General features: G+C 34.5%; 1 protein-coding gene across 3 annotated transcripts; it reads left to right on the top strand.

Moving 5' to 3' along the window:
* Nucleotides 1-4,559: 4,559 nt before the first annotated feature.
* Nucleotides 4,560-15,863, top strand: LOC141455910 (uncharacterized). Of its 3 annotated transcripts, none has more exons than XM_074131399.1 (3): nucleotides 4,560-4,697; nucleotides 10,856-11,717; nucleotides 14,973-15,419. In XM_074131399.1, exon 2 carries the CDS (start codon nucleotides 10,942-10,944, stop codon nucleotides 11,659-11,661), a length of 720 nt encoding a protein of 239 aa, XP_073987500.1. In that variant the 5' UTR covers nucleotides 4,560-4,697; nucleotides 10,856-10,941; the 3' UTR covers nucleotides 11,662-11,717; nucleotides 14,973-15,419. The 3 variants fall into 3 exon arrangements, 2 of the variants coding, with proteins under 2 accessions (XP_073987500.1, XP_073987498.1); XM_074131397.1 differs by lacking the exon at nucleotides 4,560-4,697 and adding an exon at nucleotides 6,005-6,400; XR_012459533.1 differs by lacking the exon at nucleotides 10,856-11,717 and having other exon boundaries at nucleotides 4,566-4,697; nucleotides 14,973-15,863.
* Nucleotides 15,864-16,752: the final 889 nt, after the last annotated feature.

Raw genomic sequence — 16,752 nt, 5'->3', positions numbered from 1 at the left:
ATTTCCTACTGCGGGCAATTTATTAGGTTTTAATAATAATGGCCGCCAATAAAATTCCGTGTTAGGCTTTTTTTTTATGCCTTTAACAATTATCAGTTTCATTGTCGAACACTTTTACGGCGCGGACAAAAAACAGTTAGAAGAATCACTGTTGGTGAAATGGTGATATCCATTATTTTTTTATTTTTAGTTACCATCAATTTCTTTTTCCTTTTTATTTACGGACTGACTTATCAGTGAATCTCTTATAATTTTTGATTCTTACTGATGGAAGACACGGAACAACTATAGAAGCTATTAATCAAACTTGAACTATTTGTCAATAAAAGATATCTTTAGAAGAGAACTTTTTAACTGAGAATAAAAATAAATTTAAAGGAAAGAGTAGAATAATATTTTCCTTTGCCACAGGTTGGTGGCCGCTAAAATGTTTTAGAGAATGTTTCTAAATAAGCAGCCAAATATTAGGGATTCAAATTAGCGAGGAATCGGTCCAGAACAAAAAAAAAATAACTCCATCTTTTTTGCCAATGTTTCGACAAATTTATTGTCTTCTTTAGAACGGGTTGGTTTAGTTACAGAAAATTACAACCCGCATAGCAACGCCCTGAAGAAGGTATAAATTTGCCGAAACGTTGGCAAAAAGACTGAGTTGACAAAATCAAAGTTGAATAAATTTGAGATTAATTGAAAGGTGTGTTGAATTGAAAGAGGAAGACTAACGCTCTATTTAACAGGTAAGGCTCATAGCTTAGCAATGCCCTATATTGTAATTACAGATGGCATTTATAAACAAAATCGTATTATTATACTTCGTTGAGTGAATATATTTGCGATTGAATAGCATTGGTATTCATCGTCCCTCTAGAAGGAATCGATCCTTAATTATATTATATCGATTCCCAGGAGTCGATATCGACTACTTTGATGATCGCTGGTGTTGGGTGGACCTATAACTGATATAATATTAATGAGAATCAAATATTTTTCGAAAATGCAAAGTTAATGCAAATATGGCACTGTGACCAAAAGTGAAAAAGTATTGTACGGTTTAGATTAAGTTTTTAGCGATTATTTCGATGAAAAAAGTTCATGTTTTTTTTTAAACTTACAAAATAGTAAGCTCTATTACTTTCATTTTCAGGAAACTTGATTTATAACGGTTTATAGGGAAGGATTGAAGTTAAGCTCAACTTTAAAATGCCAAACTTTCAACAGCATTGTCTAAGATTGTTTAATAATAAGTATATTAAGGATTCAAATTGGCGAGGAATCGGTCAAAATAAAAACAACTCGTCTTTTTGCTAACATTTCGACAAATAGATTGCCTTTATTTGTAATATCCAAGCCCTGAAGAAGGCAATCTATTTGTCAAAACGTTGGCAAAAAAAGAGTTGTTTTTATTTGGACCGATTCCTCGCCAATTTGAATCCTTAATATTACATTTTTACGGTCACTAAAACCAATATATATTGTTTAATGTTACTTTTGAGTATCAAATGTATAGCAAAAATCCAGGGTTGGAAGTTCTTTAACTCGGCTTCTTCGAGGTCTCTGTTATTATTCATACAGACGGAAAAGTCTTTCAATTGAACTTAGTTCACATATCGTACAAATACATACGCATATATTATATTCCAAAATTGCTATCAATACACAAAGCCAGCTCTAACCCTATTTGACTTACTACTGTCAGGTCTCTATCAACCTCGCCGCCAACAAGAAAATTACAGTTGAAAAACATTTGCTAATAGCACAAATTGTCTATAAAACAAAAACGGACTCACAAACGCCATAACGCTGAACAAGTCAGAAACGTTTACAAACTGATGCAAATTAATTGCAGATGTAACAATTTGAAAGCAAACTGCTCACCCATCTACCCATTGAACAACATCACCAAGCATGTTCTTCACGCAATCACACGTGTTTGATGACGTTTTTCACATGCGATGGTAACTTCCGGACGTAATGCTCAAGAGGAGCTGTTCATCGAAAAAATACAAATAACAGTAATCAAACTAAAAGCAAATCTTTGTGAGGAGCAAATTAGTCAGACTCTGAATTTATACACATTAAGGAAATTCGCAAGGGCTTTTTCTTATTTCCAGTTTGTTAATTCTTTTTCTCGAATTTATTTGTTTTCCTTGGCACCAGAAAAAATAAATAAATAAGGACAAAGTCCCAAAAGTAATGTGAGAGGACTTGCGTAAACACATTAGCAAAAACATACGCAGTCTCCTGTCTATCATGTTTCATCACATGTGATGCACATATGAAGGTTGTCCTTGGGATGAAAGAATCAGGAACTTGCCTGAAATAAGCACCTGTACACGATCTTTAAGTGGATAATTAGTTGCACATCTAATTAATTAGAGTTAAATGTGTAAAATGCGATTCAAGCTGGGTCCATCTTTAAGTTGATAATCGTTTCATTTTATACAAATCTCTCAACTTAATAAGTTGTACTTACTTATTATGCTTAAGGTCATTGTAAGACATTGCATAGACCAAAAAATAAAAAATTCTTTAGATCGAAAAGCTAGCTTGAAGAAGTCTCTGGGAATTTGACATTTTTTCCCCTTATTAGATGAAATATCCAATGTCGTGTTAGTTCGTATTAAACAGTAAAATAAAAGGATAAAGATAGTTAATATTTTTCAGCTTAAGACATAATTTTGATATAAGAAAATTAGAGCAAAATTCTGCTCGTTAATGAAGCGACTCAGTTGAAGAAGCTGATAGGTAGCATATTATTCCTCTCTCCTAATTCCGGCCACCGTACCATTCCAAAGCGTATGTAAATGTCTTACAAACAGCATGAGAGCATGAGTTGGTTAGAACTGTTTGTTGAATGTTTCTGATTGTGTGTTTGTGGCAATAGTTACAATTGCAGCCGTTCCCGCTTGGTGTCTGTAAGTTCGGTAAAGGTGAGCAGTTGCAGTAACCAGGTCGATCTGGACAGTTAGAGCTTTGCATCTACCACTACTACCGCGAACGATGTTACAACTGAGCTCTAAATCATAGTGAGGTAAACTTGCCCCGATGATAATTCCAGATAGGACATAGAAACTCCAATAAATTATAGTGCACGGCTTTATAATCACAGTACAACTAGTGCTATGTTAATTCCCGCTCCTTCTCTAACGCCTCGCTGATTGTCTACTCCCACCATATGAATTCGTTTAACCAACTATTTAATCGTTTTATACAAACATTTCTTAAAATCTCTAGATTATGATAAAAATCATACATTACTTTCATAAATCCAAACAAGTTAAAATATAATGTTTGGGTAAATTATTATTATTATTATTTCTTTTTTTTAAATTTATTAGCCTTATTTACAACTTTAACTTATTAACAGGTTAAATTCACATGAAAGTCGTGATAAGAGTAATCACCCACTGGTAAAACTCTTTCTCAGTGTATTGCACTCACATCAATAGGTCCCTAGGCCACTTCCGCTTCAAGCGATGAGGAGGATTGTCTGGAAGGTGTGGAGAGGAGAGTTGTTGCACAAGAGGATTAGGATAGAGAGCTAGGAGGCTGTGAAATTTGCGATAGCGAGACTTTATTAGATCAGAGACAAAGGGGATGTGAAGGTCGGTGTGTATGGTAAGGTTAGAAATGTAGTATGGAGCATTCAGGATTTTCCGTAGGATTTTAGACTGTGTAGTGTCTGCAGGCGTTTGGAGTTAGAGGGTTTGGTTGAGCCCCACACTTCTGCTGTCCATATCGGTCTTAACAGTGTCTTGTAAAATAGTCAGTTTGTGATTCAAGTCGAGTTTGGATCTGCGGTCAAGTAGTCTAGTAAGAAGCGTCTGTTCACGTCTTGTCGTTTCAGTTGAGTATGTGGATTCCACGTGAGTCTCTTGTCAATGTACAGTCCTAAGATAAGATAAGATTAAATTAGGGCGGCCTCAAGGCCTACGCCACTGCGACCCCTTTGGATCTATTGTGGCTCCCCGACTTTAGAGCTCACCCTCCAGACCCGTCCGTTTAATTAGATTCTTAATTCTGGAGAGTGACTCCTGGGTAAAGCTCTCGTAACATCCTTAGCCATACAAGCCCCTCACACTGACACAACACGTGCAGTGCATGTACAGTCCTAAGTAACGTACTATGTCAGCTTGAGGAATCGCCACACCATTCAGTCGAACTGGTTAAATAAACCGGGTAAAATAAATGATAATTTTAAATTGGTTCTAACGTTAAGAAAAATGTCTTATTTTCAAACACCTTGATTTTTACAAATTTTAGAGAAGATCAATTTCTTTAGATTTCTAAAGCTGGATAAACAAATGCAGCAAACATTTGACAAATTAGAGAACCTCGATTTAAATAGAGTTCCAACAGACAGTGAGCTGCATGAAGTACCTAGAAAGAAAAAAATTTAAGGGCCAGCAGTTGGATTCGAACGCAGCAAGTTCGCGTGAATGCAGTAAGTTAGCTACTGAGCTAATCCCATCCCTTTAGGGGTTAAGTTATTATTAATATTAACTAATCAACGGAAAAAATGTTCCTAAATAATAATAAATGGATATTTATTGTATGGTCACAGATGTTTCTCAATAATGTTACATTTGGAGTAAAAAAAAAGATCACAAATTATATTTAATTTACACAAATTTAAATTCCAAAAAAAATAAAAGGTGGGAAATCATTCTCTGGTGAGCAGTTCTTAATTTGAGAAGGTAAATTTGATTTTCTTTATTAATAATCCATTATCCATTTCCATAGACATCGAATTTCTACTAAGATTTTCTTCAATTTTTATAACTGAAAGTTAGTAGACGCTAAAATATCCGGCTGTGTTTGTCGCGTAAAAGTCAACATAGTACAAGTTGCGTTCATTGGGCCATAGTATAGTTTTAATTTAGTGAACTTGGGCAAGATAGTTTCATTAGTATGATTTTGGAAGCTGTACTTGACATCTTTTTGGAATTTTTAATGTTTTCTTTTTATTTCAGTTTGAGATAAATAAAATTTATTTAGAGTAAATTAAATGAAAAGTCAACTTCAAAACACTTGCGTTTACATAGTAACTAGGATATCTGAATCGACAAGGATCTGAAAAAATATCAGACTCTTTTTTTATTTTTGCTAATGTAAAGAATAGTTACCCGGAGGTGTGGCCTGATTATTTTTAGGGCATGCGCAGTACAGCACACTTACCGTTGAGTTTTTAAACTACTTCCCGCCAATGTACTGTATATAATTTGTTTGAATTTCTTACTTCTTATGTTTCGCGCGCATGCGCAGTACACTTACTGCATAGCAACTGCTTCCTTTTTTATGTATTATCAGTTCCCGCGAGTGCCCTGTTTGTGACTTGAGGTGCCTTTTTTTTTGTAACTTTATGAGCATGAGCGTTTTAAATTTGCAGTTTTTTTTTTTTTAAATTAAAGCATGATTGTAGTGTGAGTGAGGATGGAGTAATGAATGTTATAAAATTTTGTTCGATTTTCTGGAGGGAGTTCGACAAGTATACCCTCCTCAGGAAAAGGACTCCACAGAATAAGGTAAGCTTCTTTTGTGTTGTTCTGTGTAATTATTGTAATGAATCTTGTGACACAAATTAAAAAATTGAGGGTGATTAGGTAGGTTAGGAGGGGTGTGTGGGGGCGAAGCCCCCCACATAAAGGGGGGTTTAAATAAAATTATCAATCTTAAATAAATAAATCGAAGTGATTCTGATTCGCTGTTACCATATAACCCGCCAGATTTAAATGTAAATATAAAATAAATAGTTTTATATTTATATTTGAATATGGCGGGTTATATAGTAACAGCGAATCAGAATCACTTCGAATTAGGCCACACCTCCGGGTAACTATTCTTTACATTTACCCGACCAGGATCTGAAAAAATATCAGACTCTTTTTTTATTTTTTGTTATAAATAGTTTTTCATTTTAATTCAGGTGAATATATTTTCCATTCAGTTTAAATTAAATTTAATGCAAATCCTGTAAAAATGTTCACATTCTAAAAAATAATCTCATAGCAACAATACGCTGTAAAATTCTTCTTTACATCTTTTACATTTAAATAATGATAATGTAATGTAACAAAATTTAACATTACCGGAAATTAAGTTTTCGAAATAATGGGACCTATATACTTATACTATTAACCAATAACTTCAACCAATTGGAATGAAGCAAAGAAAGAAAAAGAAAATTTTCACATAAGCGGACAGAGCAAATTGATCATGACAAAATAAATTCCTATCTTATTCTTTGAAAACTATAATTAAATAAAGACTCATCAAATTGTCTAAAGCAAATATCATTTTTATTAACTTGTAAAAAAGAGAAACAAATACAAAATATTAGAATTTTGTAACAGATAAGATATGTGGAAACCTGATGAAATTATCCGTAACGGCGCTAGAGGTATTCTTTTTCTTTGAAATTAATATTCAAGTAAAATTTATTAATTTTAAAGTTCCACCCCCAACTTTAGAGCTGTTCAACAGATACGGCAATTTTATCCATTTGAATATTCAAAGAATATTGTTATTATGGTGTATACAGACGGGCGCTAAAAAACTTCTAATTTCGGTGTAAAATCAATTTTCAAAAACATGATCACAATACATCCACCTAGTATGAGTAGAGAAAGTAAATTAAGGCAAAAGCATACTTGTAAATGCGAGAAAATGTGGTCTTTTTTTTGTAAAATATCTGGTTACCTTTCCTCTAAATGACATTAGTTGTTCCAAATTGAAATCTATGAACATTCAATTTAACAATGCATTCGGAAACATTGAAATAGAATTGTAAAATATTTAGTATAGCGTGTGATGTTTTCAGGTCAGACAGATGGCACTTTTGTATTTTTTTTTTTTTTTAAGTCATTTTTTCACCTGTCACTGGTGTGATATTTATACAGGGTGTTCATTTTAAGACGTCTCAAATGCATTTCATGCTTAAACGGTTGTTCTGAGCAAAAAATGGTAGAGGTAAAATTTGTTGCCCGTCACCTCTAGTATCAGAATATGTGACATGATTTTAGATTCCTTATCGCGTACGCGGCTGACGCGCGACCAAAAGTGAGGATTTGCAGTTGACCCCCATTTTCATATACACCGTTTTAAAGAGTATAAAACGTTATAAAAGAAAACGGAAACCGCGATTCGATATCTTCAAAATTAAAGGTGCTAGGCCATTTCAAAATCTGGTATTTATTAATCTTATTTCAATTTTTTAACTTGTTATCAAAGAGAAAGAAGAGCACGCGATAGGTCATTTTTATGTATTTTTCATCCCCTTTCTCCTAAAAATACTTTCAAGGCAGTAAAGCTAGTATTTTTCTCAATATCGGGAAATAAGTCGTTTTCCGAGTGATTTTTCTAAGAAAAATCAAATGTTAAGAGCTTTAGATGTTCTCAAGCATACACAAAATGGCTAAAAATTAATTTTACATCTGTTACAAACAAGAAGGTTTATTAATTATTTGGTAATTTTGGGAGAGTTGCGTTTAATTACTAAAAAAATTGGAAACCTCCTGCCACATATTTAAGTGATCAATATCTTTTATGTAAAGGATCAAACTTATTCCTTAATTTATCCAATAATGCACTTTACGCAGCTAGTGCAGCAGGTACTGAAGTGCCTCCTCTGGCTCTTTTTTTATTTTTTTTAAATTTTTAGCCATTTTGTGTATGCTAGAGAACATCTAAAGCTCTAAACATTTGATTTTTCTTAGAAAATCACTCGGAAAACGACTTATTTCCCGATATTAAGAAAAATACTAGCTTTACTGCTTTGGCAATATTTTTAATAGAAAGGGGATGAAAAAATACATAAAAATGACCTATCGCGTGCTCTTCTTTCTCTTTGATAACAAGTTAAAAAATTGAAATATGATTAATAAATACCAGATTTTGAAATGGCCTAGCACCTTTAATTTTGAAAATATTGAATTGCGGTTTCCGGTTTCTTTCATTACTTTTTATTCTCTTTAAAACTGTGTATATGAAAATGGGGGTCAACCGTGAACCCTTACTTTTGGTCGCGCGTCAGCCGCGTATGCGGGCAGGAATCTAAAATCAAGTCACATATTCTGAAACTAGAGGTGACAGGCAACAAATTTTTCCTCTACCATTTTTCGCATTTAAGCATTTGAGCCGTCTTAAAATGAACACCCTATATAATGGGTAAGTAAAAACAGTCCGTATTTAGAATGCAACGTTTTGCGCAAATTTCAAAGCAATCGGTGTAGAACTTTCGAAGATTTGAGATTTTGAACAAACGAAAATTTACATTTTTATTTATATACCTAGAGATACATTAATTAATTAGTGAATACAGTTTCTTAATAATCATAATATTTTGTAACTTTATGAAACCTTCTAAGTTCTGAATAACACATTGACCTAATGTTAGTATACTTACGGCTAAGCGCCTGCCACTCTTCGCGTTCTATCTCAAGAACGGTTGATGGTATGAAAAACTGCAAAGAACCAAATTTTATAGAGAATTTTATGCTCTATAACTTTTGTAATAACTGTAAATGTCATTTAGAGCAAAGGAAACAAGATATTTACAAAGAAGAAGAAGATTTTCGTGCCCTTTGACCACTGATTTCCGGTGACGCGTACACGAGATTCTATGAGACTTTTGAGCCTACTTATAAAATGCCAAAACAAAGATTTAAACAAGTTTAAAGATTTATACGTTTTTCTCCCCATTAATCCAACTAAAAACCCATTAATCTTCCATTCCAAGATTTACCTTTTTTTTAAACTAATTTCACTGGGCTATTTCCCCTAATAAGTTATTGTAATTATCTCTCGTTCTTAAGTTACTGAACATACCAGCCTTTAACTCTTAAATAGTAAATTCTATTTAGCCGTTTAACTATTCTAATTAAATCTAAATTATCCAAATGTGCCAATTAAATATTCAGCTACCTTTATTCCCTTTCTATGTGGCTGTTAACAACATTTACCACAAAGATGTAGCTATTCGCACAGGAATTTCTCCACAGAAGATGAAAGTGGCCACAAAAACGTTTGATTTTAGGAAGAATGATTGATTTGAAAAGAACCAAAGAACTTGACCATTCAAAGCTGTAATTTGTAATTTTACAATTTCGAAATTACAGTAATGCGCTCTTTACCTCTCTAAAAATTGCTGAGTTTTGTTTTTAATTATTTTTTTTTTAATTTACGCGGTACGATCCCAATTGCCACGACCGATAGTTCATATTAGTTAAGTTAACGATTGAGATACTTAAAGTTAGACGACAAGAGCGTTTAATAGCTTGTTCATTGTCAAAAGTGTTCTTTTCCAAACAATCTGTTATTATAACATCATATTGTAAAGTTTTTCTTGTCCTTTTACTAAGAAAGAACTCTACTTACACAACTAATGCCTGCCACTAGTTACGTTAAATATTATGTGGGTTTGATTAAATAATAAAACTCGCTAAATTTGTAAGTAATAGCCTGATTTATTAACACATTACCTTTACTCACATTAACATTTACTAGCAACTAACGCTATTCATTACAGTCACCATTTACAACAGTCACAACAGTTTACTGTTACTTACTCACTACGTAACACCACAAAACTGTTCCCCGACTGACCACTGGTCTGCACTGCACCGAATTGCACTAGTCTCTGCTACACAAACAAAGCTCTACTCACTAACTGACTAACCGCCTGATTAGCTAACTTTAAAGCACTCCGCAACACTGACTCTCTCAAACTGTCACTTCCAAAGTGTCTCTCCAAGACTCACTCAAAACTAACTGGTTAAAACTGATTAACAACTCTGTCTAAAAACTCTAATAACTCCTTAAAACTCTGTCTAAAAACTTAATTAAAACTCATTAAGATCTCTAATAACTCCTTAAAAACTCTAAAAACTGACTTCTCCAGCTGGGTCTGCCTCCTTTTAACTGCGTGCCTCCCTCCAACTGGGACTGCCCTCCTCCAACTCTCTGAGCATAAGTTTCCACGCCCTCCTGACGTTCATTGGCTGGAGAAAACATACTGCCACTACCTCAGCTGGGGCCGCCCTCCTCTTATTCTCTGCCTCGCTCCTACCTGTCAATCACTGGCTGGGAAAACACATATGCCACCACCCCAACTGAGGCCTTTCTCTTAACTGGCTTTTACACAGGTCACTAACTCCTTGAACAATCTAGCCCTTTCCTTTCTTGTTCAGGTAGAGACCGGCCTTTTGTCTACACAGTGGTGGCCTGATACCGACTTTGGTCGCTTAACCCCTAGAACAATCTAGGCCTTTCTTCTCTGCCACAGGTAGATACCGCCCTTTTGTTTATGCAGTGGCGGCCTGTTACTGACTTTGATCGTTCAACCCCTAGAACAATCTAGGCCTTTCTTCTCTGCCACAGGTAGATACCGCCCTTTTGTTTATGCAGTGGCGGCCTGTTACTGACTTTGATCGTTCAACCCCTAGAACAATCTAGGCCTTTCTTCTATGCCCAGGTCAACTTCGTTACAATATACTTCTTTCTTCCTTATTCTTCCTAGAGGCAAACGTCAGGTATAACTGTAGTTCATTCTACTCTGTAAATCTGGTTGAAGAGCTCTTTTTGAAGTTCTCCTATCTATCCTCGTCATACGGTATTTATCTTCAAATTCCTCTTGTGCTAAACTAGATATAATCAGTCAATTCGACAAGCAAAGGAAAAGGTTCTTAGCAATGTTCACAATTTTCTTGTACAATTGATGGTTCAAGGAAATCATTTTGGAATATCTTCGATTTAAATGATATTCTGCACCAATAACTAAATTTTAAACTAAATATTAAGAGAGTAGTGAAATGGATAGCAGAAACATGAACAAATACAAGGGCTCTCTTTTTTTTAGGACGTCATAGGAGGATCAAAGATATAAATAATGAAAAAAACGGTTTACATCAGCAAATTGAATTAAGACATCAAGCAACTGATTTAATGCAAAATGAAAGCGATTTAGACATTTCTGACAGCAGAATAAGTTCTACATCCTTAGTTCAAGAACTAATACAAAAGCTCCCAGAAAATGGATGGTTAGAAGAGAAAAAAATAACACCGCAGCTAGGATTTCTAGCTGCATATGATAGTTCTATCAATAAACCGACAGCAGAGTTCGCTGGTAATAAACAAATAAGGTCTGAGGAAAAAGTAAGTGTATATAAACCTCAGAGTGTTTTAAAAACTCGTGAGGAAAAAGAAGTTTCAAAATATATTAGCTCTGATGAAATCCCTCCTGCCATAAAGAAGTATGGTCCTTTGCCAAAAAATCTACTGATTGTAACTGATGATGTAACTCTGAAACGATTGAATGCTTATCCACCAGCCGAACAGGTTGAACCTGCTACAACAATCAATGATAGGATAATATCCATTGATACTTATCCATTCGAGAAAAAGAAAACAATTTTTAAAACTGTGGAAGAGCAGGATTCGTTGCAGGAAAATTTTCAACTTGAATTTGACGAACGTGAACCATATGTAGCTAGAAAATCTGCAGGTCAACCAGTTTCTGTGAGTAATGTAGATGGAAATAAAGGCAGCGTTGCCACACCAGAAGATGTAAAGAAATACAACGAGTTCAGAAAAAAATTTATATTAAAAGAACGAAATATTACACCAAGTTTTGAAGACAATAAATCATTTAAAGAATATTTTTAGTATATGTTCTTGAATTATGAACAGCGAGTGACTTGAGGCCAACTATCAGCCTAAATGTACGAATTTTTCCTTTAAATTAAATATTAAGAAATTAAGAAAAGAACAAAATTAAGAAAAATTAATTTTGAAATCATTTAATCGAGTTCTGCCTAATGCCTAATAATGTTAAAAATTTACATAAGTATTGCCTTATAACTTTAAATTCTCAACAATGCAAACACTACGAAATTTTCTAAAATTTTGATGCAGAACTTCTGCAAAACCTCGCAAGAGGCTTGGTCTTTTTCCATGTTGGCCAATCAAACAATAAGCTGACAACTTCAATATCATGTAACACACTTAAGGCCTCTTGGGAAAATGGTATTTTATAAATCGATGGACAACTATCTTAGCTTATTTAATGCAATATTTAGCTGCTCCAAGTAAAAAAGCAAGATCTAATTCGAAAACTATTCATGTAGGTTTATGATTTAATGATTACACCACTTCTCTGTTAGAGGCCTAATCAATTTTAAAATTTTACATAGTTTTAGAAGATTAATTTAGGCCACAATATGATGTATACATTATGTAACATCCGGCATGGCTTAAACATAGGTAGAAATAGAACAAATTTACTATTTTTCAGGTTACTAATTAGGCAGGATTTGCGAGTAATGTTCATCCTTTCTTCGACTAAGAGAAAACAATAGATGACTAATTGAAAAACTGCTGTTCTCCTTCGTAGAATGCATATTGCATCCCTGACCGCATTCAGTCTTTTAATCTTCATCAAATCAAAGATAGATTAATCAATTGGGTGTAGAAATCTTGACTTTACTTATTTTTGCATCTCGCACTGCACTTGCTGAAACTATCTCTGATGATGAATGAAGTCCGAAAACAGTCAGGGTTGCAATAAGAATGTGTGCTGAAACAGATAAAATCGAATATTTATATATAATATATTTTTCGGGACAAATTGGACACGACAATACCATTTACCATTTACATCCGGCATGGCTTAAACATAGGTAGAAATAGAACAAATTTACTATTTTTCAGGTTACTAATTAGGCAGGATTTGCGAGTAATGTTCATCCTTTCTTCGACTAAGAGAAAACAATAGATGACTAATTGAAAAACTGCTGTTCTCCTTCGTAGAATGCATATTGCATCCCTGACCGCATTCAGTCTTTTAATCTTCATCAAATCAAAGATAGATTAATCAATTGGGTGTAGAAATCTTGACTTTACTTATTTTTGCATCTCGCACTGCACTTGCTGAAACTATCTCTGATGATGAATGAAGTCCGAAAACAGTCAGGGTTGCAATAAGAATGTGTGCTGAAACAGATAAAATCGAATATTTATATATAATATATTTTTCGGGACAAATTGGACACGACAATACCATTTACGTTATAACTTTTTTCTTAATATTTTTTATTTTTATGTTTTGGAGTTTGTTTTCTGTTCTATTTTTTAATATTATTCTAGAGCAGCGGTTCCCAATCTTTTTTCATTAGTGCACCCCTTTACCTGATTGTTTCCTTATTGTGTACCCCTAACATATAAATATATATATATTAATATACAGGGTGACCAAAGTTATATGCTCCACTCACTTTTTATTTTAACGGCGGGAAATTTCAAAAAAATAAAAAACACGTATTTAATCATTTTTAGTCTAGTTTATTTTCTGAGATTGACCCATTTTTTTAAACCCTTGTATCTCGAGATATTGCATCCAACTTTTATTTTTCAAATGGAACGTTATATTTTTTGTTGCATATTTTTGTAGTATTTGAGCTCCTAAAAACAACAAAAAAAATTTTTTTGAAATCGGTAAGGTTTTTCAAAAGTTATGGTAATTTAAAATATGAAATACAAATTTCAGTTTACTGTCAAAATTACGTTATTTTTTTTTAAAGAATCTATTCAAACTGGGCACAACCAACGGTTAGGCAAACCAAAACTCTGGACTCCCACGCTTTGCTTGTAGCAGCATTTATGGTGGCAGTCAAGATCTAGGCATCAGATCATCGACTGAAGCCACGGGATTAAGGATTACACATCATTTTTTTAGGTATCCCCACAAAATATAGTCCATTTGGGTTAAGTCCAAATTTTTTGTTTTTCTTAACCTTATAAAACAAATTTAACAAAATATTCATCATTTTCGTTGGCTAACTAAATTTTCTAAGAAAAACTAAATCGAATTTAATTATATTAATGACCTTTTAAAAGTAATGTGCATTTAAAGTTTCGGGTCAAAGCTGACTCGGACGATACCAGTTGAAGTTGAGATTTTGAGGATACCAGTTAAGGGTTAAGGTTGGTTCTCTCCATGGCAATGTTTAAATCCGATCATAAATCTTACAGAGAATATTAAGAATGTGAAACATGTAAACTCGCATTCTTTCCATTACCTGGTGTACTTGCGATTTCAGTTTTAATGAAATTCGTAAATTAGATATTCATAGAATAGATGAGAGTGGGCACAGCAGATTTTATAGCTTTAATTTACTGAAATAATTTGCCCTAAGGTTAGTTAATATAGTTAAACTATAGTAAAGCAACATTATTTTAGTGGCAACGTTAAGAACCTTTTGTACCTTGTATCTTATAGTGGAGTAAATGCAATTGGCACTGGCTGGTTATTGAAGCTATGGAAGGTAGCTTTATCGCAAGACGAACAACAATGGATATGGCGGGGATACTCAAGCCATCCTTTGTGCAGGTGGCATTCTCTTTGAAATGTTAACGAAAGTAAAGAACAACAGTTAACTAGGCTTTATAAGGACTTGGGGTTGTTTAAAAAAAAAAAAACTGTGCTAGAAGAATTACTGCACTCCATGAGGTTGTGAAAATCCGATTGGTCTGTGAAGTTGCATCTTGCCTGTCTGCGATAGCTTAGTTTGGGTACCCAACCTGCTAGTTGGCTAATCCCAAAACAATGGTCGTTGAAACATAAAAATCAATTTGGGAAGAAATGTCATGTTTGGCAGCATCGATGCTAAACTTACGAGTGGAAACTTATTTCAATTTTAAAACCGTTTCATTTCCTTGATACCGAACGTTTCTGCTGACAGTAGCACGGCCAATAGGTGTGGTGGTAAGTGGCGAAGTAAGTTTCCTGTCGTGAATATTACATCACGATCCGAAGGCGAGTGTTGTGACCTCACAAATATTTGTCCACAGTAAAAAATAAATTTTACTAAACAAAATTGTATACAATTATTTGAAAAACAGTTTCAGAATCTCTGATGTGGTCTATGATACTTTTAGGATTGATAAGCTTAATTTAAACGAATTTAATAAAATTGCAGGTAAAGAGAACTCCATATGGAATATCCAAATCCAATGATACCATAATGCCAAATAAACGACCAAATAGAAAAGATAAAGTTGTTCAACAAAATGTATGCAAAGCATTAACGGAAGAAATAATTAATAATGTTGTACAAATTGGTACTAAGCCACCAAAAGACACAACTAATTTAGTAAGGATTTCTCTTACAGTTAAAAGTAAAAATATTAATGAAAAAATGACCCTAGATGTTCATCCTACAATAGAAGAAATATTAAAAGATTTAATCAATACCATTAAAAAGATGCAAGATTCAAAAGAAAAACCATCTAAATCTAATTTTATTAAAAGAATGTTTTATTTTCGACCACTAACTAATCTATTTTGAATTAATAATGTTGACACTTCCCTTCTGGAATTATTAAAATATATTAATAATGTAATGTCTGATTTCTTTTGTTTCTATTTATTTATTTAATATGGCTGCAGACAATTACCTTGTAACAATTTCCAATAATATAGAAACACGGTAGGACTAGGGCAAAAACATTGAATGCCTTAAGTTTACAATCTCATTGCAATGAGTCTTTTTAAAACACATTTGTGTCGGCAATGATTGAACTAAAAGGGAGGATATTAGGAGAATATTAATAAAAACGGAATTTAACCTTCTCGATTCTCTACCAGAATCACAGACTAGCATACAGTGGCCAGAATAAGTGTATATTTTATTAAAACAGCTTATGATGAAATGATAATTGGATGTAGGATGAACTATGGTTGAACCAAATAGGATATTCTATGGTTGGTTTTGTAGGGCAGTAACGACAGAACTTACGCAAACTTTTTGCGATCTTAAGATTAAGATTAAGATAGTAGATGGGACGGGACCTATGCCCCAAGGCACCGCAGCCACAGAAGACTTATTGTGCCAGTCCCTTCTTAGTTCTAGTAGGCGAACCCTCCCCTCTTAAAGAGGTCAAGGACTTTCCCTACTAGTTCTGTTTGCGCTACTATCTCCTTCGGCCTCAACGTTCATAGCGCAAACGTTCGATTGCAACGCAATCGAACAACAGGTGAGAGGCCGTTTCCTCCTCTTCCTGACATAATCTGCACAACGGCTCCGAGCTGATAAGCCCCACCTTGCGCAGACGCTTCTTGAACCGACCGTGCCCCGTGAATAGGCCTGTAATCAGAGTAATCTGATTTCTGCCCAAACACAGGGTCTCTTTGGATCTTTGCTTACACAGCCAAGGCATCAATGTCTTGCTGTGTTTAACTCCAGGACACATCACCCAGTTCTTTTCATGCTCCCTCCAGATCCAATCTCTGAGAGCCGCGCGAACCGAACCCCAGGTTGAACCAAATAGGATATTCTATGGTTGGTTTTGTAGGGCAGTAACGACAGAACTTACGCAAACTTTTTGCGATCTTAAGATTAAGATTAAGATAGTAGATGGGACGGGACCTATGCCCCAAGGCACCGCAGCCACAGAAGACTTATTGTGCCAGTCCCTTCTTAGTTCTAGTAGGCGAACCCTCCCCTCTTAAAGAGGTCAAGGACTTTCCCTACTAGTTCTGTTTGCGCTACTATCTCCTTCGGCCTCAACGTTCATAGCGCAAACGTTCGATTGCAACGCAATCGAACAACAGGTGAGAGGCCGTTTCCTCCTCTTCCTGACATAATCTGCACAACGGCTCCGAGCTGATAAGCCCCACCTTGCGCAGATGCTTCTTGAACCGACCGTGCCCCGTGCATAGGCCTGTAATCAGAGTAATCTGATTTCTGCCCAAACACA

This window comes from Rhodnius prolixus, unplaced genomic scaffold (assembly GCF_049639745.1).
Source record: "Rhodnius prolixus isolate KJV_2025 unplaced genomic scaffold, Rpr scaffold_4, whole genome shotgun sequence".
Lineage (NCBI taxonomy): Eukaryota > Metazoa > Arthropoda > Insecta > Hemiptera > Reduviidae > Rhodnius > Rhodnius prolixus.
The sequence above is the reverse complement of the archived record's forward strand: the minus strand, read 5'-3'. Positions and strand labels throughout refer to the sequence as shown.